Below are 22,854 nucleotides of genomic sequence, written 5' to 3'. Positions count from 1 at the left end.
TTACTACCTAGTTAAAATGTAATGCTATAAATATCGTGCTATAAATATACAATTTTAGGGTTTTAAAAATCCCATTTTACAGCCTAACCCATGGGAAACCAAGTAAACCAGTGCTTATGTGCGAGATGGCTGCTGTCGCTGCTTTGTTGCTTTCAGTTCTATACCGAATCGAAGGCTTATGAGGACATGCTGAAGTGGCTGAACATCATCTTCACTGCCCTTTTCACCCTGGAATGTATCCTAAAGATCATCGCTTTTGGGCTGCTGGTGAGAAACACTCGAACACACACAGCACAGTGTCTGGATTTTGGTCAGCTTTACTCCTCACAAATCAGGAGGTAAAATCATCATTGATAAAAAAAAAAAAGATATCAGAGGTTCAGGCATGGAAGTCATTTAGACATCAGCGGCCGCATTCAGAGTTCAGTTACGTGGGGCTTAAATACAGAAAATCGGTATTCAGTATTCAGACCTCAGGCATAAATACAGACTTAGGCGCTATTCAGACAGTTGCAAGGAAGTGGAGTTTGAGCAGAAGACAGGCCTGTCTTGGTTAAGCGCAATTCTGACCTTGGACATTGAAAAATAATGTTTTAGGATGAAAATGAATGTTTTAGGATATACTAAAAAAAAAACATGGAAGGCCACATTATTAGTAATAACAGTAATATTCCTTTACGGGGGGTGCAGTGACTTAGTGGTTGGCACATTTGCCGCACACCTCCAGGGTTGGGGGTTTAATTCCTGCCTCTGCTCTGTGTTTTTCTCGGCTACTCCAGTCCAAAGACATGCATAGTAGTCCGATTGCATTTCCAAATTGTCTGTAGTATGTGAATGTGTGTGCGATTGTGCCTGCGGTGGGTTGGCACCCCGTCCAGGGCGTCCCCCGCCTCATACCCCGAGTCCCTCGGGATAGGCTCCAGGCTCCGCACGACCCTGTGTAGGATAAACTGTACAGATGGATGGATGGATGGATGGATGGATGGATGGATAATAACCCTCTACAGTCTGCAAGAAAGTTGTTTTCTTCTTCATATGAGAATTTCGTCTTAACTGGAGACATTACTTATCTCAGGAATGACATTTTTTATGGGTAAATTATCAGATGAGCTGTAAGTGTAGCAGTGAGTGCTTGGTCAGCTTATCCTTTAAACTGTAGGCAAGTTTTCCTTACAGGAGAGCGCATGAAATTAACAAAAAAAAAAAACGCTGGCATTATTTTATTAGTTTGACTAAAAAAAATAACGCATTAAAGGTGTGATTAAATAGCGTACGTAAATCTTGTGCACGCGTTAGCATTGCGTGACTTTTACTGGGGATCTTGGGACTACTTGTGAGCACGATTAACTGTCAATACATGAGATAAAATGCTAATAATCGGATGTGCTGGATCAAGTACTATTTTATTCAATACTGAGGGTGGAAGCGCACGATGATGATGGATAAGCAAGGGCACTAATAGTGGCACATAAATCTGTACTCTCAGTGCCTGCAGCAGCAGGGCCCGTCTCAGGCTCCGTTTCCATTAAGTAGCCTCATTTATTAAATGACTCTGGCCCCTGCACAATGCACTTACCTCCACCTGTTCTGAGCTGGCGGCAGATGGTGCAGCCTCGCTGCTGTTGTTCTAAGCCGCTGCTCGACAAATCACTGTGGCATTCAGAAGAGGCCGGTAGACATGACTGCATCTCCTGACAGATCAGCCTGTCATGGATGATCCAATGTACGAAAGGTTATACTGTATGTGTGTGTGTGTGTGTGTGTTTTGACCTCCATTTAAAACATTGTTTTCAGGGATTGATTTTGAAGTATTACAGTAACGAACTCTGTTTCTCCCATTTTTGCTCTGATCCTCTCTTCAATTGCATCCAGAACTATCTGAGGGAAGCCTGGAACATATTCGACTTTGTAACAGTACTGGGCAGTATCACGGACATCCTGTTTACTGAAATTAAGGTAAGCAGTCGAGATGGTCATCTCTGTACAGGTTTACTCATGGAGCACAGGATCATCTGACGCTGTGTTTATATTCGGGCATTCAGTGTTTTGTATGTGTCTGTGTGTGTTTGTGTGTCCGCAACTTTCTCTTTCTCACTGTGGATTAATGAGAGTAAGACAAGACCGGGGAGGCAAGAATGGAAGAACGTGCTCAGAACAACTCGCACTCAAACTCCACCCATTCAATTTGATTTGAAAAGCGTTTTTTTTAACATTAGATAATGTCACAAAGCCGTTTTAAAGATATCCGGATGTAGGTTTCCTTGCCAGAGCTGATAATGTCAAGGAAAAACTCCCTGAGACGACGTGAGGAAGAATGCCAACCTCTTCATAATAAATCAATACGTCATTAGAGTATACAGTGTCGAAGAGTAAAGAGAAACAGTAGGAAGTGTGATGAAAGTGTTACGTATAAACATATTATAAACTACAGTCCTAGAATGAGAACAGGACCGTCATTATGAATACAGCAGCAGCTCTTTGGTACAAGCCTACAGTATCTAGGAGAGATCATCCACGGAAGCAACGGTCAGACTTAGGCTCTGTTTGTAGAGCACCCAGCAAACTGTAATACACAAATCGCAATTTCACCTCTGAATCGTACCAAATCAACGCACACGTAATTACTACGACTTACATTTAACGAAAGGCCTGAAGCGTAATTCCTATTTCAAGTCTTATTTTACTCACGTGTTCACTCGGGCAAATTTAGAAGAGGAAATTCATCCGATGAAGCTCTGCAGTGCACACGTCTCCCCAATGAGTGTTGACAGTCGCGTCTCAGTGTGTCAGAGTAGACTCTCGCCCCTCCTAATGATTTCACTGTCACTCTGTTTCCATGCTAAATCTCTGTTGGCACCTGTCCCCTTCTCTCCCAAATGGACTCTGCAGACGGTAAGTGGCTTTATTTGTCCTGCTCTGCTTCTGTCCATCTGTCCTGCCTGTTTACATATATCTGGATAATCACCGGTATGTGTCTGTTTGCTTTTAAGACAGTTCCAACGCTGCAAAACAAACACTCATCTTAGCAAGTTATAATAGCAGTAATATTTTAAATAAAGCTGTTTCTAGGCATTTTTTTTTTTTTTTACTAAACTGAAGCTTGAAATATTCTTGTTCTATTGGCAAATCATTTTGCTATTTGTAAGCACTCATTTGTAGAAAGATGCAGAAATGATCTGCCACTATAATAGGAACGTGTAAGGGTGAAAATGAGTAAAAATGTCTAGGTTTAATAAGCTTGTATTTGGTTTATTGTAGTCTTGTAATAGTGAATACTGGCTAAATCTGACTAAAATAAGGATATATTCACTTGCTAAGATGACAGTTTTTGCAGTGAATTTGTGGTTTTAGGGTATCGTTTAGCGATGCGCATGATCAAACTGATTCAACTCCACTACACGATTATGTCTTGAATGAAAGCTTTCAGGAAACCTAAAGCTAATGTTGTGTAGTCTTATGGATACCCAATATGAACGTGCAAAATACAAATAATTACTAGTGTTTTTTCATATTGTCTACATAGAGACAGACAGTATTTGGATGCTTTGAATGTCAATTGGGCCGTCCTAATCTTTGCTGAAGTTTTATCCCCACTACTCACAAGGCTAATGTTGCTTTTAACCAAACTATGCATCCCTGCTTAAATGGTCTCTTTGCGATCGCTCTGAAAAAATCCAAGGGCCATCTTCCGAGTTGAGGACGATATTTATGAGGGGAAAGTTACACGTATTCAGAGTCGGGTTACGCACGTCACATGCTTAAGATATGTGTTGATATTAATTAACAGTGTCATGTGCGTATTTAATAATGGTCTTGAATAGCAGCTTGACATACTGTGGTTGCATTAAACTGTCAACCGGTGACGCTGGACTGCTCACCGATCATACCAGTATCGCAGAAGAAAAATGCGCTTAAGTCGGAGCTCAGAATCACGAGTTACTGGGATACTCATTTTCTTTCTTTCTTTCTTTCTTTCTTTTTTTTTTTTTTTTGGAACCCACAACCCCACATATGCAACTCCCACGCAGGAACTTAACTCTTTCGTCTGAATACCAACGTGCGCAATTTCAATATTAAAGCCTCATTACGCAACTTAACTAGGCTCCATGCACCCCTAGTGAGCAAAAGATAACATAGCAAGCATAGCCTATGCTTCCAAGTCCATAATTTGTTCGGTTTGTACAACAAGGGTTGAATAATTCCGATTCTCCATGCATGTATTGTTGTGTTTATCTCTGCTTGACTAGCGTGGTAGAATGGAGGTCTTGTTCAGAGGCATGTCAGTCAAGCATGTTTATTATAATACAAGGCCACACCCACCCGGACATGTACAAATCTGAAACACTTTTGGAAAAATCTGAAAAGTTCTAGAAATCCTAAAGCATATTATTTGCATTTGAAGACTGAGACTTATTCATTTAAGCTGGGAATCAGGTTTGCTCCTTGCTTGGTTGGAATGAAAACCCAATCCTATCCAAATACACCATATGGCCAAAAGTATATGAACACCCGACCGCTAAAATTATAGTAGCGCACAGTTAGTGCATCACTACATCCACAAGAAAAACTATTCCTAAAATATGCACTTTTACTTTCAGGGGAGGTTATTGTTCTATATAGTAATTTGATTTATGTTTCTGTCAACTAAAGTTCAAACTATTGAGTGTCCATTTAGCAGCCTTTGCCTGAACACCCATCATTAGCACTAGATTTTTAAATCTTACTGCACGGTTGTGAGAATGAACCTTTTTTTTTTTTTTTTTTTAATACATAACAATGTTGGTTTCTTATACTGTGGAACCAATACTATATAAACGACGACTGATAATGACATATGCATGATTTCAGCTCATTTTAAGATCCATCATTTTAACAATCAGCGCCACTAAAGTGCATGAAGGTGGCCCGTGGGAATCATTTCTCCTCTAGAAAGGAAATTGAAATCTGCTGATTTCGATTTTGGAAATGCTTGCTGTAACGTATAATAGGTTGAAAGACACCGACCGAGTGGCCAGTAGGACTAACATAAGTACAGGCTAATATGGTCTATGTGGATTGTTCTTTCTCAGCAGAACAAGCTGATTAACCTTAGCTTTCTGAGGCTGTTTCGAGCGGCTCGACTCATCAAGCTCCTGAGGCAAGGCTACACCATCCGTATCCTGCTCTGGACCTTTGTCCAGTCTTTTAAGGTTTGGACCTTTGATATCCGCCCTTCTCAGATGTCTGAATTGAATGCCTGAAATTCAAAAGTTTCTAAAACAATTGCTAGCAAGCTAAAATATATGCGCTTTTAAATGCTAGCAAGCTAAATCAATTACGCTTCTTTTGCACTACTTGTTTTTTGTTGTTGTTGTTTTGTTTGTTTTTTTTTTAAACATATGAGCACTTATTATAGTAATAACAGTTTAGATGTTTGACATCTGCTGAGATGAGTGACAGTCATTACTTCTTTGAAAATAATTACAAAGCACGAGCTGGTCTTATTTATTATTCATGATATTTCGAGTTCTGATGCAAGTCATAGTCTTTTGTTCATCGTTGACCTTTATTTTTATTTCATTCTTTTTTTTTTACTCTGTCATGTTGTCACTCTGTCATGTTAGAGTTTTGAATGAAATAAAAGCCCGCAGGGTGTAGAAAGGTTAACTGAATTATGTGTTTTGTTTTTTTTTCCCCCTCGATATTTTGTTAATCATGAGTGGTTGGGGTGGAGCCAAATACAAATATGCAAGGTGGAGGGTTTTTATTTTCATTCAGGTCAGACTGAGAGGTATGATATGAAGCTTGCCAGACGAAGAAAGACCACGTTTGCTATGAAAGTATGGTGTTGCGCAATGCAATTTCAGCATCTTTAGTAACTGCCTGGTCAAGATTGCAGTAGTTTCAGTTACGCTAATAGTTTGGTTATATTTTAGGAAATAGAACTAACTAGATTTGATAGAATTAAAAAAAAAAAAAAAAAAAAAAAAAACAATCCTACACATATCTCTAGTTGAGACCAACTATCAACTCAAGTGATGCACTTGATTTTGAGGAACTGTCGGAGTCAGAATACACATGCTGACAGTGTTCGCCTTTCTACCTGTGGGTTTCTTTTAATATTTTGCAGTGTTCAGAGTTTCTGGTGGCATAGTGGTAGGTTTCATTAAATGGAAAATGAAATAAATAAATGAAAAATTAGGCCACACCCACTTTGAGTTTAAATTGGAATACATCTGCAGATATGGACATTTGGAGCACTAAATAAATACAGATACTGACAGTGTAATTACGTTCCACTCATAGTTTCTGGATAATTCAGCTCAGTTTATGTGATGTATATGTATTAAAGTATATGGCTAGCCTTGCTACCATTTTTCTGATATTAAAAAAGCTGTTTATTGTCTTATAGGCACTGCCCTATGTGTGTCTGCTCATTGCCATGCTCTTCTTTATCTACGCCATCATTGGGATGCAGGTGAGTCATTGGGATGCATTTTATCCTGCCACAGACAGAATGAACATTAGCAGTACCATGGAAGGTCAAAAAAAAAAAGGTCGCTTTCTAAAACGAAGAAAATATCAAGAAGAGGACATAATTTCGTAATAAACGAACCATGTTTATTCATTTATTCTCTTTTACTTAATTCAAATTCACTTTTGAATTTCATAAATAATCCCTGTAAAATCCATTATCTTCTATTCTACAACGTAGTTTTTCTTTTGTTTGTTTGTTTGTTTGTTTTTCTAACTCATTAAAACCCCCAAACTTGTACGTAAGTACATACATTTACTTTCTCTGTAGTAATGGAACAATATGCTTTATGATGAGTAACTGAAAAATAAGCCAGGGGTTTAAAGAGTTAATAAAACTGAGTCCACACACCTATTGCCATGCAGGGGATCCGGCTAGTCTTTTTGTTTCAGCCTTCTACTGAAAAATTTCTGGCCCTGAAATTAGCTCCGCCTCCACGTTTCCTTAACTCTTTCTAGCAGTACACTGCCGTTCCATGGAATGAATGGAAATTAATTATTTTATTGCCACAAGTCTGTTATAAGATTAGTCAGGACACTGTTGGGTTTCTGTGTGTAGAGTATCTTGACAAACAATTCACACTACTCCACAATAACATTGGTACAGAGATAAAATGGACAGCACAGCTAAAGCTTTTTTGATTGTAAAACACCGTATACAATTGCCACAATAAAGTTATAATATTTAAACCATGTAGGCTAGGTAACAAAAAAAGAAATACTTGTGAATTACTGCAAATTTTTAAAGCCCTGAGTGTCTACTTTGGCATGAGCCATTAAGCCAATACTGAGCAGTGTGACATCATAAATGAATTCAATGCTGAACACAGCCACCGCCTGAAACAGGATGTTTTTGGACATTTCTTGGCCTCCGGTAACTTACGAGGCATCTGTAGTTTCACCACCGGGTCGTCGACACAACTGTGATTTACAGCTCTAAAGCTGTTAACTCTGAAATTCTTTATCCTGGTTGAAGGGAATGAAATATCTCGCCAGGGGTCATGTTAATTTTTGTTTAATAGGATGCATTATTATATGAAAGCAAAGAAGAATGTATTTGCACTCGTCTTCATTTGGCTGTAAACAGCCTTTTGTAATAAAGCGCCATTCTTTAAGTGTGCTCTTCGGTAATTAAATAATTCTTGTCTGGAAAATAATTGTAATGGAGCTGATTAATGAAATAATAACGATGGTACATCTGTTACTTCATCCATTGCCTGTACTTCAGTTCGGACCGAATGAAATTAAGAGCATCTTGCTTATTGGTTTCTGGAAGCCTGCTGTTCAGTCGATTAGGATGGAATTGTAAATCAATGCTCATTGCATTTCAGAGAAGCAGCGTAATCAGCGAACTGTATAATCACCAATATCCTGAGACACAGGACTGAACCCTTCTTTAAAACACAGGCCACACATCTGCTACTCAGGAGGTGTGAAAGTTCAAAAAATAGAGATAAGAACAAGTTAACAGCTTCTTAATACCTACCGTATTTTTAATGAAAAAGAAGACCGCTGGACGTATCCGGGTTTGTGTAAGCGAACGCGTCTTGGTGGCACAGCCAGTATAGCAGGAAGGCAGTCTCGTCATTCTACTGTATAGATCCAGGCTTCGAGTTTGATTGCTCGTTTAGCAGTGCACGGGCAATCTCTTATATTGTGTTTGAAACTAGGGTGCCTGCTATTCAGTCGGTTAGGATGGCATTGTAAATCAATGCTTAATTGCATCATATGCAATGAGAAGAGCTGCGTAATCAGTGAGCTGTATAATCACCCGTATGCTGAGATATGGCACTGAACCCTTTACTTAATTATGATTCATCTTTGAAAGTCTGCTCCGATTCTCAACTGAGCAGGTCTCCTATGCAGCGTCGCCAAATTGAGGTTTTCTCTATGTTTTGGTACTGTATGGAATGCTGATAGATTTGTAAATGTGTTCGTTTTTTTTTTAAAGCAATTAAAAGCTGCATTTTTAAATCGCAAACTTCTCTTGAATGGCTAGTTATGAATCATGTTTTTTTTAATAACAGCACTCAGTTCACATTTTCCCGTTTAATACCTTTTACATTTCCATTTACTTTCACAGCACTTCCATAAAACACTCTCTCTCAGGAATCATTTATCACGTGTTTATTTTTAAATAGGCTCCACATCTTGAACCATAATAGTCCAAAGTGTGCCAACATTTTTAGTCACAGAACCTGCATGCTAAGCCAGATAGCTATCTAGCCGAGTTAATGCGAGTGATTTTGGTTCTTATGGTGTATTTTGATAGCTTTTCATCCATAATGCAATCATACTTATTTTTTTTTACATGTATGCTAACTAGCGTGTGCTAGTCACCTGGAAACTGGAGACATTTAGCCACATAAGCTAGGTAAGGTAATGTTAGTGTTAAACAAATGTTGGTTGTTATGGTGTATTTTTTGATAGTTTGGGCTAATATGACAAGTTGCATCGATAATACAATCATACATGTTCTTACCTGTGAGCTAATATGCTAGCAGTTAACTAGCTGACTAGATTGTGCTGGTCACCTAAAGTAAAATTCTATACAGTTTCACAAAAGGAGTACAAGCAATGTACAATGACAGTAAACACATCTTGATGTGTGACCTTATGTTTTAATCATGAAAGCATGGATTTCAAACATATTTAATCTATTCACGTTAGCTTGCTACCTAGAGTATCTGGTCTAGTAAACAAACTGCAAATTCATAGTAATAAATCATTTTTAGGGGTGATAAAGGGATTGAGAAGTTAAAATTTCCCCCCTATTTATAGTAGTTTATATAAGGAACTGTTATTGGGAAATAATCAAAGACGTGGTGAAGTGATGAGGCCTGATGTAAAGCCGTGTTACTCATACCACCCCAGAGTTGATTATTATTCAACAACAGCATATGCCTAAGTGTTTAATTTCTATTATATCCCAGGATATTATATCCCAGTAATAGCAGCTATAAGCAGTCGCTCCCTCGCCAGGCTCTTCTTTTATTCCTCTATATAACATAAATGTTAAATAAACGTCTCCTTAAAGAAAGCGTCACTATATCGACAATCACATGTTTTTCTTTGTTAAATAAGAACACGTTTTAAAATTAGTTTATTATTAGCATTAGATTATGTAGAGCGTCGATAATACAAGTCCTGTGGTTTGAACTGACGGGAATATATTTTAGAACGAGCGTGTTCATTTGAACTTACCGTCGGAGCTGTTGTTATTGAAAACGAATCGAGGACTACTGACCAATCGGATTCAAGAATGCAACAGTGCTGTGGCATATTATTGTATAAATATATATCGTATGACTGAGTAATGGACATATAGTAGATCACGACAATTCAGCAACATACCGACGATATCAACACAACTAGTCGTAGTCATAACACTTCAATGCTTATATCCTGTGCTCCCAGGATATTATGCATTCCTATATTTCAGAGATATTTTGAGATGAGAAACTGGAGAATGTGGCCTGGCTTACAGGTTCTGTGAATTATTTATGTAGCCCCTGCAGCGGTTTCAGTGCAGCCTCGGTCCTGTCCAGCATTTGAGATGCATGTAGGGTCTCGCTGTCCTGTCATAATCAAGTCCTGTCTTTGTGTTAGGTGTTTGGAAACATTGAGTTAAATGATGAATCAGCAATCAACCAACACAACAACTTCCAGACCTTCTTTCAGGCACTCATGCTACTCTTCAGGTATAAAAAACCTTTACAGCATTTTTTTTTTTTTTTTGTTAGTGTTTGGGTTCCATAAATGTTAGACTACAGCTTGTGCTGTATATTTCCGAACGTACTTTGGTCCAATATTCTAGATCTAATTTCTTTGTGGATGTAAGTTAGAATGATATTTTTTTTTCTCAATTTTGTGTCTATTTTGAACAACAGGAGCGCCACGGGTGAGGCGTGGCATGAGATTATGCTGTCGTGTTTGGGTGGCAAGAAATGCGACAAGCTCTCGGGCTCCAATGACAATGGGTGTGGCAGTGATTTTGCGTACTTCTATTTCGTCTCCTTCATCTTCCTGTGCTCGTTCCTGGTTTGTACAAACAAGCAGTCATGCATCAAGAAATATGATGTGCAGATTATTTGCTGTTAACAAATAGCTTAAGGTGGATTCTTTTTTGGTGCAACAGCCCCAACACTGGTCATAATAAAGACACACAGATGGGTATGAAAAAGTGATGCTGGGGGTGATTTCTTTCCAGCCCAGACTGTAGATTCATGCAGTCCACCCAACCCCCACCCCTCCCCCAAACCTGCTCCATAGATTTGATCTCCATTTTGGCTGAAGTCATTGGGAACATCTGGAACACATCATCAGGAGTGTTTGAAAAAGGTTTTGGTGAAATATAGTTACGATTGAGGTGGATTATTTTTCTGGATTATTAATGAAATGTAGATAGACTAAGCACACATTGTCCAATCAAAGTACAAGTACACAAAGGGACTGAGGCAGAACTGTTTTTCAGATTAAACGAAACCTTATTGTTTATCATGTTTGGTATTCGGAGGACACATGGCATAATCCCAGAAGACCATTAAAGATATGATTTTTTAATAATTTTTTTTTTTTTTTTTTAAGTTGAACTCACAAACAGCTGTCTATCTGCTTTAAGTGTCCGTAGAATCGTTTCTGCTACATCATTCTTATTATGCCATTGATGAGATCTTGTGATATGACGCGTTGCTAAACCGTTTCCTTCATCCTTCCTTACTCCGTTTTAGATGCTGAATTTGTTCGTGGCTGTCATCATGGACAACTTTGAGTACTTGACACGAGATGCTTCCATCCTCGGACCTCACCATCTGGACGAGTTCATCCGCGTCTGGGCAGATTACGACCCTGCTGCCTGGTACGTGTCACTCACAGACCGTCCATCCTTAAGAAAACTGTAGTGACCTTGTCAAGAGTATGAAACTAAAGTAAAACAGCAGGGATATGTCACCGTTGACGCACATAAATCTGACGTTCTGCATGACAACCGTAACGGTTTAAAGCATCTTTTCCCTGTCAGCATTGAGAGATTAATCCAGCTATATTGAGCCCACATGGCGTTACATAACAGAAACGCTTCAACAGTGTTGCCATTCAAGCCAGTCAACTCTGTATGCATTTATTCTGCAAAGCTTCTGTATCGACTGTACTGTGGTTTAACCTGCATCTGTTTCTTGCAGCGGAAGGATACGCTATATGGATATGTACAATTTGTTACGTGTCATTTCGCCCCCTCTTGGCTTAGGAAAGAACTGCCCTAATAGGGTGGCATACAAGGTTTGCAAACCTACACACTTCCCCCCTACAAAGGGCAGTGTTGTAGTGCTAATAATCAACGCTCGTAAAATTGCCTGGTTAATGCTAGTGAATGAGTACACCCATCCCTCTCCCCTCTTCGCCAATCTAAATACCGGTAACCATGGAAACTACAGGAAACAAAGCCACGCTGCATAATGAGTCACTCAACTCGTGCCGATCCGTTATGTCATTGATGCACATGCAATTTCTATGAAGGCTATATCTAAAATCATTCCATTCATAAATGCTATGTTGTTATAGTTGCAGTTCATAGCAGTGTATATTATGCATTATAAATAGTTGTGAATGTAATGCTTTATTATAAGCACATCATTCATTCATATATATATATATATATATATATATATATATATATATATATATATATATATATATATATATATATAAAAACCCCAATTTCAAAAAAGTTGGGACACTGTAAAATGTAAATAAAAACAGAATGTAATGATTTGCAAATCTCATAAACCCATATGTTATTCATAATAGAACATAGGAAACATGTCAAATGTTTAAACTGAGGAAATGTAACATTTAAAGGAAAAATATTAGGTCATTTTGAATCTTTACTTCTGAAAGACCTCTCTAAGATACTCTTTTTATACCCAATCATGTTACTGACCTGTTGGCAATTAACCTGCAGCTGTTTCTGTTTAGTAACACTTACTTTTCCAGCCTTTTGTCGCCCCCGTCCCAACTTTTTTGAGACGTGTTGCGGCCATCGAATTCAATATTACCTCATCTTTTCCTTAAAATGCTACATTTCCTCAGTTTACACATCCGATATGTTTTCTATGTTCTATTGTGAATAACACATGGGTTTGTGAGATTTGCAAATCATTGCGTTCTGTTTTTATTTACATTTTACACATTTATTGTATACATGTATTTATTTATTTTTTATTTAAGCTTTACCACCTTGATGTGGAGCTGCACACTGAATCTATAAATGTAAAGGTATTCATATGTCATAACATTTATAAATTAGTGTAAATGTTATGACATATTAATAAGATATTTTTTGTGACTTTTCTCACAATTGTATCAAGCCTAAGAATTGTAATTATTAAGCTGTAATTATTAGTAGGCATAAAATGTCTATTACTGAACAATAAACAGTCCACTGCGGTTGTTAACTTATCATGCATTTATGCTAACGAATAATAATGTATTACAAACGTGTCTATAAAGTGCAGTGCATTTTCATAAATAAATAAATATGCCATTATGGGTGCATTATAACATGGTGGGATGTCTTCGTAGTTCATTATATATATGGCCTTCTTAGAAAGTGCTGCTGAGAATTGACTATTTAGACTATTTACAAAACGTCAACACTGCATGAGCTTTCTTCCTGTGGATCTGGTTGGTTAATCAACTTTCAAAGCATGCCATGCAGAAAGAGAAGGACAAGGCTGTTGCCCTGTTCACCATCCGACCCTTGCCCTCCTATTTACAGCCTCATTATGTGAGTTTTGCATCGCAAATTCATCTGTGCTCCTTCTTGGGCAAAGATGCTGTCTCACAGCCACACAGTTTCTACCCCCCAAATAATAATGACTCTTATAATGACTGTTTCTCCACTCTGATTATGTTTTCATTTTGTTTTCTTTCATTTTTCCACTATGTTCCTCCCACTCGCCGTCCTTCCCTTTTGTGTGATCTTTGACCTTTGAACTGTGGCTGCCACCTCTGTGAAGTGGGCGCATATCCTACCTCGATATGTACGAAATGCTACGTCACATGTCCCCTCCGCTAGGTTTGGGAAAGAAATGTCCATCGCGAGTTGCCTACAAGGTAGACCCGCCCTCTTCCTGTCTTACCCAATCACACTCACTATGCCCGTCTTTTGTATACGTGCGCTTCTCTTACTGGATCGTGTTGCTGTCGGGCTTCCTGTGCTGTAGGTGTGTCAGTACTTTTCTTGTTTTTTTTGTGCTGTGTACCTGTTGGCTTTGCTTTAATATCCCATCATAACTGTTGAAAATGTGGTCAATTTTCATATTGTGATATAGTGCAGTTTATTACAGTTGATGATACGATTAAAGTATTATTTAAAGCATGAAAATATCCAATTAAACCCTTTGAATATTGATAGGCATGGCTATTCTAAGTTCATTTTTCATCATCTTATCTAGCTATCGATATACTATATCATGGGGCAGCATAACACACTCGGAAGAAATCGCTATCTGCCCTCTTCCACGTACATGAGCTCACAGACACCCATGATCGGTGATTGCCGATGTGACTGACAGGGAAGAGAGAGTATGCCTCCCGTCACAAACAGAGAGCACGGCCATTTTTGCTCACTTGGCTCCGGGCCACGGTTAGCTCTGGCATCATCGGGATTCGAACTCGCAATGTTTTTTTTCATTGTGTCACTCAGTATAATACTTTATACATCGTTAAATATTCTCATAGATACGTATTGAGAGTTGTGTTCCTGTAAGAGTACTTACAGCAAGGAGTTAATACTGACATCGGTGACATGGATACGATTTCCAACACTAACGAATGTTATCTAACAAGTGTTGCCTTAGTATTTCAAGCTAAATGCTCTTCTGATATCTTCAAATATTGATAAAGGAAATGATAGCGAAGTCGGTCGGGTCATTCGATAGAGAAACATCTGTCGGTCATTTGGTCCAGCTGCAGATTCTCTAGACTTAAGTCGTCCATCTGTCTGAGATACACGTGTCTGTCTATCAGGCATCTCTCCACTGCCTATATCCGTGTGTGCTTGGTGTTTGCGCAAGTGTTTGTGTACACACCTCACCCCGCCCTCGCTTAAGAGAAGTGAATTGATTGGGATGAAAGGGGGAAAAAAGTGTGCTGTAAATGTGTGTTCAGTGAAGCGAGACATGCCGCCCCCTCGCTCTGCATCCCCCCAAACACACACACATAAATCGCGCTTTCTTTCTTGTTCTTTTTTTTTTCTTGTTTGTTGTTGTGGAAACATCTTCCCAGGCGGGCCCGAGTCTAATAAAGGCGGTGCTGGACTGTCTGCTGCTGTCTGCATCTCCCAGCTTTAATCACCATGTAGCACAGTACAGTACACCCATGTCTCTTGCTTTTCTGCTGTCTAAGTAACCTTTAGTTGTGTTACAGTGGATATAAGTCTGGTTAGTTGAGAGTTCACGTGGTTCTAATGACTAGACAGTGTGTGTGTATGCACGAGGGATGTAACTGAATACAAATGCATTATTCAGAATGAATGGGTAATGTGTTCTATACAAATACAAATGGAGATATGAATAAGACGCGCACTATAGGGTGTTGTTGTTGTTGTTGTTGTTGTTTTTAATCTGGTTGTGACTAGAGGTGTACATCGAGACTGGGATCCTGTGGGACGAAACAGAAATGGTCACGTGAGCAGGAGGTTTTTACTTCTTCGGGGGTGAACACATTTCTAAAAACAATCCAGTGCACATCCCTTCTGGTTTAGGCCACGCCCAGTTTTTGGGTTAATCTGAATACAGATACTGATACGAATGTTTGCAGCAGAAAAAGATTCACGTAGAGCTATTGGCTATTGTGCTACGCCTCCAGTGTGTGTGTGTGTGTGTGTGTGTGTGTGTGTGTCTATGCCCTGGCCTACGTGTGTTCCACAGTGTGTCCTTCTCTTCCTTGTCTCTGTGGTTACCTTCATTCTTTCTGCTGAGAGAAAGCTCTTCTTGCCCACCTCACTCTCTCCTATCTCTCCTATCTCTCTGAAAGCGCAAAAAAAAAAAAAAAAAAAAAAAAAAGGCAGTCATTATGGGCAAACCCCCCACATGCCTCATGCATCTAGTCGTTCGATTTCGGACTAACCATCCCACTGTGAAAGCGAAATGTACATGGACAGTAATCTGTGGCCTGTGTGGGCAGCTGCGTTTACACAGAGAGAGATCAAGTGCTTTCTGTATGAAAGAAGCTTAAATCAACATGTCCCTGATCAGGGGCTATTGTTTTATGAATTGAACTCGCTCAAAGCATACGGTCAGGTTTCAGAAGACTAGAATCGAAGCCCGAGATGAAATGGTAAAAAAATATGCGCCGCCCATCCATGCTGGAGCAGATGCACTGTCCATTGTATGTCAAGCATATTCAGCTATCTTCCAGATACTGAAGCTTATTATTCCTATACAGCATCTGCACGATATCATTTTTTCTCATCAACCCTTTTTTTTTTTTTTTTCCCCACAAAATGGCCTGGCGGGTCATGTGGTGTGCTGGAGTTGAGAATGAGAATTCACATAAACGTGTGTATAAAAGAAAATCAATTCTATCAAATGCGTACAAATCTGTAGATTTTGCTTTCAGAATCAAATCAGAGTCCTCTCAGCCAGCACAACGCACACTCAGTCAGCAGTGTTCAGCTTTTTGCTTTGTCACGTCTCACACGTGATCCTATATACACCTGTCTGCAGCGCTTGGTGAGGATGAACATGCCCATTGCTGATGACAACACAGTCCACTTCACGTCCACTTTGATGGCTCTCATCCGCACCGCCCTGGATATCAAACTGGCATCAGGTGCGTGCTTACTTCACGGCTGCTCGGCTCAACTATGGAGCATCTTTGCTTTTACCGTCCTCTCTAACTTTTCATGTCCATGCCCTCTTCTGCTCTTCAACGCCCATGTTTCTAGTCTTACCAATGGACCCCCATTTTTAACTGGATTAATTGATGAGCCATCATGTTGTAAATGAAAATCATGAACAGTAAATACTTGTCTTTCAGGTGTTCTTGCCCAGCGTCTCTGTGATATTCACTTGAGGAGGGAGATTAATAAAGTGTGGCCCAGCCTGCCATCAAAAACTGTGGACTTGCTGGTAACACCTCATAAACGTAAGTCTGCCCCTTTGCATTCTGGGAGGTGAATCTGTATTGACTACACCAATGAAATATGAAAATTGAACCTGGAATATGTACGGCTGCTCTGTAAATGCTCTGTGTGATTTTCAAAAATAAATAAATAAATAAATAAATAAATAATATTCAGTAGTTTTGTGTACATTTGCTGCCCTCTAGTGGCACGTAGTGCTAGGTTTTACGATACTTGTTGCTCATTTTCATTTCTGATTGCATGAAGTCACTAACAAGCTTGCTTTTCATACCTTCACTTATTAAGCAATCTGGGCAAACTGTATAAACTTTGATTAACGATTTTATTTGCTTCCACTATTTTAAAAAGTGCATTTTACGGGTGGAACCAAATACAAATATATTATTCGTTGTGAACAAATAATGTGTTACATACAAATATGAGGTGCAGTTTTTTTGGTTTTTTTTGCTAGACGCTTCTTTGCATCACTATGAACATGTTCATAATGTTATAATGCATTCATAAGACATTATACACACTGATATACAGTAATGCATTACACTCTCTAGCAGTGTTTAGAATACATTATAAATTGTTAACATAATGCACTGAGTAGTATTTGTAACACATTATAACACTAATAGCCAATTTCAGATTGGCATCTGAACAGGGAATCCTCACATGAGTGGGGGGGTTTTATTTTGAAGCAGGCGTGAGCAAGCAGTTAGACGGAAAGCTCACGAGGCAACGCTGTGCGTTTCTCAGCATCCCTAGTAATTGCCCGTTCAGGGTTGCGGCGGTTGAATTTCGGCTACTGGTTTGTTTATATTTTAGGAAATCGAACCAACTAAATTTGTTCGAAAACATCGCGAGCAGGTTGCAAATACAAAATAATAACCGCATGCGTGAGATTAAAAAACGGTCCCGTGCACATCTGTAGTTGAGACTAATTATGAACTCGAGTGATGTAGCTGAGGTTGAGGAACTGTCCGATGCAGAATTCACACAAATATGTTGATGGTGATTTCTACTTCTTGGTTTTCCAGTGTTTCTGGGGATATAGTGGTAGCACGGTTTAAGTCCTAAAAATACAGGTACAGATACGGATAGTTGGAGCACTAAAGAGATACGGATACAGATAGCGCCATTGTGTCACACCCCTATTGAATTCACATTATCTGACCCTCTGTCAGCCTTGATTGCTATTGAATGAGGTTAAGTAACCAAACAGAAGCATGCCACGCCTCACATTGCAACTTCTCTGTGTATATCAGATAAGGAGTTGACGGTTGGGAAGGTGTATGCTGCGCTCATGATCTTTGATTACTACAAGCAGAACCGGGCCAAAAGACTCCAGGAGCAGCAGCCCACTTCAGGCGCACTGGTACTCTTCCACCCATCTCGCCTGACGCTTGAAGAAAGCTTTCATTATTATATACATTTATATACGTTTAGGAAAAATGGCACGAAAAGAATAGATTTAAAGTACTTTTAAGGGAACTGAGGCCTGCACTAATGGGATGAATATTATGGAGGATAAAGGGTTATAATGCTTTACAAGGATCTTTCTCATTGTTTGAACCACAAACAGTGTTAAGCAGTACTAAAGCAGACGTCTTCCCTACTGTACCTTGCAGAGTAAAATGGGGTCTCTCTTCAAGCCCATGTTGCCCCTCACCCACATACACGAACACGAAGAGCCATCATTCAAGAGTGCCAAACTGCCACCTCCTTCTCAAACCGATTCATCTCCACATCCCGAGTTCCCGCCCACAACCCCATTCATGACCAATGGGGAGCCAGTGTGAGTACCTCATGCATCTCAAGCATGCTCGGCTTCATGACTGTTCTTTATTATTCATTTTTATTATTCAAAATTAGGACGTTTCAATAACTATTGCTAAAATGTCGCACAACAATTTGTGTACTTTCTACGTGTGTATGTTTTGACACGTGAGCGCAGAAAAAGCAGTACCATGATGAATTCACCTTCAGCAGAGACTCTTCAGAAGGGCAGGAATTCCATCCATTCAGAAGATGTGCCAAAAACTGAATCTCAGGTATTGGAGTACTCAGATTGGTTGTGTACAACCAGCTTAAATCTTTTATGGCTTACCAGCATCCTGGTCCATAGCCTTTTGTAGCTCCAGTGAAGACATTTCTTCTCGATTCTAACCCATAATAACCTATTATATACTCTTATAGCCCTCTATAACAACACTGTAGTCCACTACAGATCCATTAAGCCTGCTCTAATCCACTGTAAACCCCTTGTATCCCATGGTATAACCAAGTATACAATTACAATTATAGCACAATAAGTACAATGATACCTCCATGTAACCCCACTGTAGCCCATTATACTATAGCTCACTATATACTGTATAGCCTTTCAGGTGTTATCTATAATAAGTCACGTTTGTGCATTATTGTAATCCAATGTATTTTTCCTCACAGTCATAAGTGATGAATAATCCAGACACTTATATAGAACCAAGGAAGCTCACGGTCTGTAGCTTCTGTGTAGTCTCTCCTGAAACACTTTCTCGTCTGAGAAGTGCACCGAAATGGCGTTTGTTGATTACTCGAGCAGGCACATCACCCATTTACGTCTTTGTCAAACCATAGTGACGTGTATATCTCTGTATTGTGTGTGTTGTGATGCATGTGTACTTGTCTGTGCATATGTTTGTGTGCACTGTGTGGATCTTACAGGAATTAGTAGAGATGACGGATATGGAGAATAATTCTGATGTAGGGGGCTTCTCCACACTGGAGGGCCACGGGAGGGCAGCTTCAATGCCCAGACTTAGTGCAGGCTTCCAGGTAAGCCTCTCATTGTTTCATTCTCATTCATTACTCAGTCTGTCAGCATTTATTTGTTTTCGAGACTGTGATTTTTCACAAGGGGGATTTATTTCGGAGAGGTTCACAGATAAAGGAATAAGAGGAAAAGGGGAAAAAATGAATCGTGAACATCGATTTTATTCATAAGTCGGGACGATGGACGAACGGATCAGATTGGATATGACGGACGGATGGATGGATGGATGGACGGATGGATGAATGGATGCACGGACCAATAGAATACAGCGGTGCCAGGAGCCACGGTTTAATTGCTATGGCAATACAAGGGACGCCCACAAACTATGCTTTTTGGCTTTTTCAGATAAAGAACCGATATAAACCAAGTGGGTGGATCTCTTTGGTTGTAAATGAATGGAGGGACAATTATTAAGTAACTAAGCACCAGATAATTTGGCTCTCTGTTTTCTTACAATTATTTAGCATGCATCTGAAGAAGAAAAAAAAAAAAAGCCGTCATGTCCTTGTTTTTTGTGGTAAAATTGTTTTCTCTCTTTGCCTGCTAGAATTTTCTGGTTAGGAAGGCAGATTTTTTCCCCCCCGCAGATCAATGAAGAGAAGTCTTGTAGTGCTAGATGCAATACTCCATACTCTAAATCATTTATTGTAAACAGACTCTTTGGTATTAGTTTGGTGTATCTTTCCTTCCAAGGACGATACAACGAGCACCTCGATATATGATGATTAAACATAGATTTAAAGTAGCCAAAAATTCAATGTAATGTGATCTAGATTTTATTGTTATGTATTTATTTGTTTGTTTGTTTTATTTGAAGCATTGTGGAGTGGGAGGTCACACTTCCTGTGTCACTTACAGTGAAAAACAAGCACAAAAAAACACATCCTTTTCTCTGGAACATGACAGTCTCACTTCCTTCATTGCGCCGGAAATTTCAGGGAAGCACAGAGTGAAGAAAAACAACAAATGAAGAAAGATAACGAGAGAGAAACTCGCTGTGTGGAAGGAAAAAATTCAATACAGATTGCTACAGATCTCCATATAGATGCATTTGCAGCTACCTGCGAAACATTCATGTGGCCATATTGTAAATATTGAATCACAGATCGGTTTTGGACAAATTGGAATGTACTGTATACGTAATAGTAGGTATTAGGCAATGTGGATGTGTAATAACCTAGTGTGCTTTTGAGTGACATTTAAATGCGAATAATGTTGTTGTACTGGTAATTAATTACACAAATTTCCCCTAAGCTGTTTGCATTCTGTTGTCTTTTCAGTTTTTATTCTTTTTTTACTTTCTCTTAACATTTGTTGTAAGTACAGAAGACTATTTCTGTCTCTGCCATTGTCTTCTGTCTTATCATCTGTCACTTGTGTTGTATAATATTGTATTGTGTCTTGTCTGTTCCTGTCTTTTCTTGTCTCAATGTTTCCCACTTTTCTAACAGCCCACCTACCCTGTCCAGAGCCTTTGTACTCCCTAGACACTTTTGTTCCTCCTCCTCTGTTCTTCTCCACCCCCCCCCCCCCATACCTCCTTCCACTTGATTAATCCCATTGTAATCATACTGCCAATTTCTCTTGTTATCTTTCTCTCTTGTTATCTATCGGTCTATTCATATTCTAATCTTAATCTAGTATTGAATCATCGCATATTATCATCTCTACGCTTCCTTCACTCCTCTGCTGTCTCATTTCTATAATCCACTGTCTCTCTGATGCTGAATGAGTCAATGTTGGCTGTGTGTTTTCCCTTGCTCTCCTCACCTGTGTGTCCTCTTCCTGTCCTACAGCGGAGCCAGTTGCGCCACACCACCGGGATATACCTAGCAGTATGTACCAATGTTCCAAGCCCTTCTCAATCTCTACCTCTGTCTTCCCCTTTACTTCTCTCTATTGCTATCTTCTTTTTTTCTAGCCTCACTCATATCACTTCTGTGTTGGCCTGTGTGTGCTTTGCCCATTCCAGTCCACGCTTTCTTGGCTTGTCCCATACACTGATTCAGAGATATAAATAGCCTGGTCATGTCAGAACACATAAACCTCCAAAAAAAAAAAATATTTGTAAAGATTCTAGTGCTTTATAGCCATAGTATTAACACATAAAATACATAGGTATGTATTCTGCGTTTTGGGGATGTTATGAATCGTGTATGTGTGCATGTGTGTGTGTGTTGTGGGTGTATGTGTGTGTAATATACCATTATGGCTTATGTTTATGCGGCAGTAATGATGCAGTTCTTCTCACATCCTCAGCTTGCAATCTCCCCAGTTTGAGGGACTTGTACGGAGGTCACAAGATCTAATTTACTGACAAAACTCGATGCAAGTGTATCGTATATAAGATTAGGGTCCCCCATACCAGTAAGCATAGAAAATGACTACTGGGTACGATGTGCTCAGAGGAACCGCACAGCTATAGAAGGTTTTGTTTCACTGTTGAGTGTAGAACTATTGAGTCATTTTGTCTGTATTACAGTTTTGAACCATTTGAATTGTAAGCAACAAACGTTTTACAAAACAAAGCTAAGCTTTTTTCAAAACTCTTCACACATTAAGCATATCTGTTAAATTTCCATGTGGATTCAACTGTAAATTGCAAGCCATGAAATCAGAATCTCATCTTCAGAACCTTGGTGTAGATGTTTCCTGGAAGGCTTCAACTCTGATCCCCCCATTTAAAAAAAAAAAAAAAAGGGTTTTTGGGGGTTGGGTTGGGACACCACCGTCTCAGTTTGCCAGTCCAAAGGCGTTATCCCAGATCTCTACGCAACAGTGAAGAAGCTTGTTACCCACAAAACCCACTGTCAATGCCTTCAATATCTCCAGCCGTATCTCTTCTACCCCTGCACCCTTGCCACTATGAAGGTTTCTAGCTGCCCTAATAACCTCAGCCACAAAGATGGACTCCAACACACCTGAGAAACACTGTTCACTGGGTTAAAGAATTGCTCAGAGTGCTCCTTCCATTGCAATATCCACACCTAAAAGTCACCTTTCTTATCTGGAACTACTTTTGCTGTAGCCTCTCTGGCTCTCTCATACCTTTCCATTGAATGAGGAAAGGCCTCCACGAGCATTATTTGTAAGGCTTTCTTTTCAACTTAACATCTTCCCTCCCCATTGGATCCACTAGTGCATCATAGGCTTACTGCAAAGACTTGCACTATCAGCCTTCTGGTCACAGCTTCTCGCAGCTGCCTCTATCACTGAGCATGGCCCATTCAGACTCAATGTCCCTGGCCTCACTTGGTATATAAGGGAGAAGTCCTTTCCAAGGTGGGAGTCTCACACCGAAGCTTTTATCAAGCAATCTGGAAGGCCTTCCTGGGTTTACAAGGTAAATCTGGCCAGCCCCTTGTGTAACAATTCCAACTCATCACCAATG

The 22,854-nt window shown here is 39.5% G+C and overlaps 1 protein-coding gene across 2 annotated transcripts in view; it reads left to right on the top strand.

Annotated features, from left to right (window-relative positions):
• Positions 1 to 22,854, top strand: part of cacna1bb (calcium channel, voltage-dependent, N type, alpha 1B subunit, b) — a 123,817-nt gene that overhangs the window by 96,842 nt on the left and 4,121 nt on the right. Inside the window, exons 30-44 of one of the 2 annotated variants that reach the window (XM_053687723.1) lie at positions 157 to 267; positions 1,873 to 1,956; positions 5,073 to 5,189; positions 6,392 to 6,457; positions 10,123 to 10,214; positions 10,404 to 10,554; positions 11,244 to 11,371; positions 13,530 to 13,626; positions 16,242 to 16,347; positions 16,555 to 16,662; positions 17,914 to 18,023; positions 18,277 to 18,443; positions 18,603 to 18,699; positions 19,355 to 19,465; positions 21,260 to 21,298. In XM_053687723.1, coding sequence (XP_053543698.1) covers positions 157 to 267; positions 1,873 to 1,956; positions 5,073 to 5,189; positions 6,392 to 6,457; positions 10,123 to 10,214; positions 10,404 to 10,554; positions 11,244 to 11,371; positions 13,530 to 13,626; positions 16,242 to 16,347; positions 16,555 to 16,662; positions 17,914 to 18,023; positions 18,277 to 18,443; positions 18,603 to 18,699; positions 19,355 to 19,465; positions 21,260 to 21,298 — 1,584 coding nt within the window. Of the gene's footprint in view, positions 1 to 156; positions 268 to 1,872; positions 1,957 to 5,069; positions 5,190 to 6,391; positions 6,458 to 10,122; positions 10,215 to 10,403; positions 10,555 to 11,243; positions 11,372 to 13,529; positions 13,627 to 16,241; positions 16,348 to 16,554; positions 16,663 to 17,913; positions 18,024 to 18,276; positions 18,444 to 18,602; positions 18,700 to 19,354; positions 19,466 to 21,259; positions 21,299 to 22,854 lie in introns of both variants that reach the window. The other variant, XM_053687724.1, reaches the window with a different exon arrangement.

The sequence above is a fragment of the Ictalurus punctatus genome, chromosome 18 (genome assembly GCF_001660625.3).
Source record: "Ictalurus punctatus breed USDA103 chromosome 18, Coco_2.0, whole genome shotgun sequence".
In the NCBI taxonomy this organism is placed as follows: Eukaryota; Metazoa; Chordata; class Actinopteri; order Siluriformes; family Ictaluridae; genus Ictalurus; species Ictalurus punctatus.
Note: the sequence above shows the minus strand (reverse complement) of the source record. Positions and strands in the feature narration are given on the sequence as shown.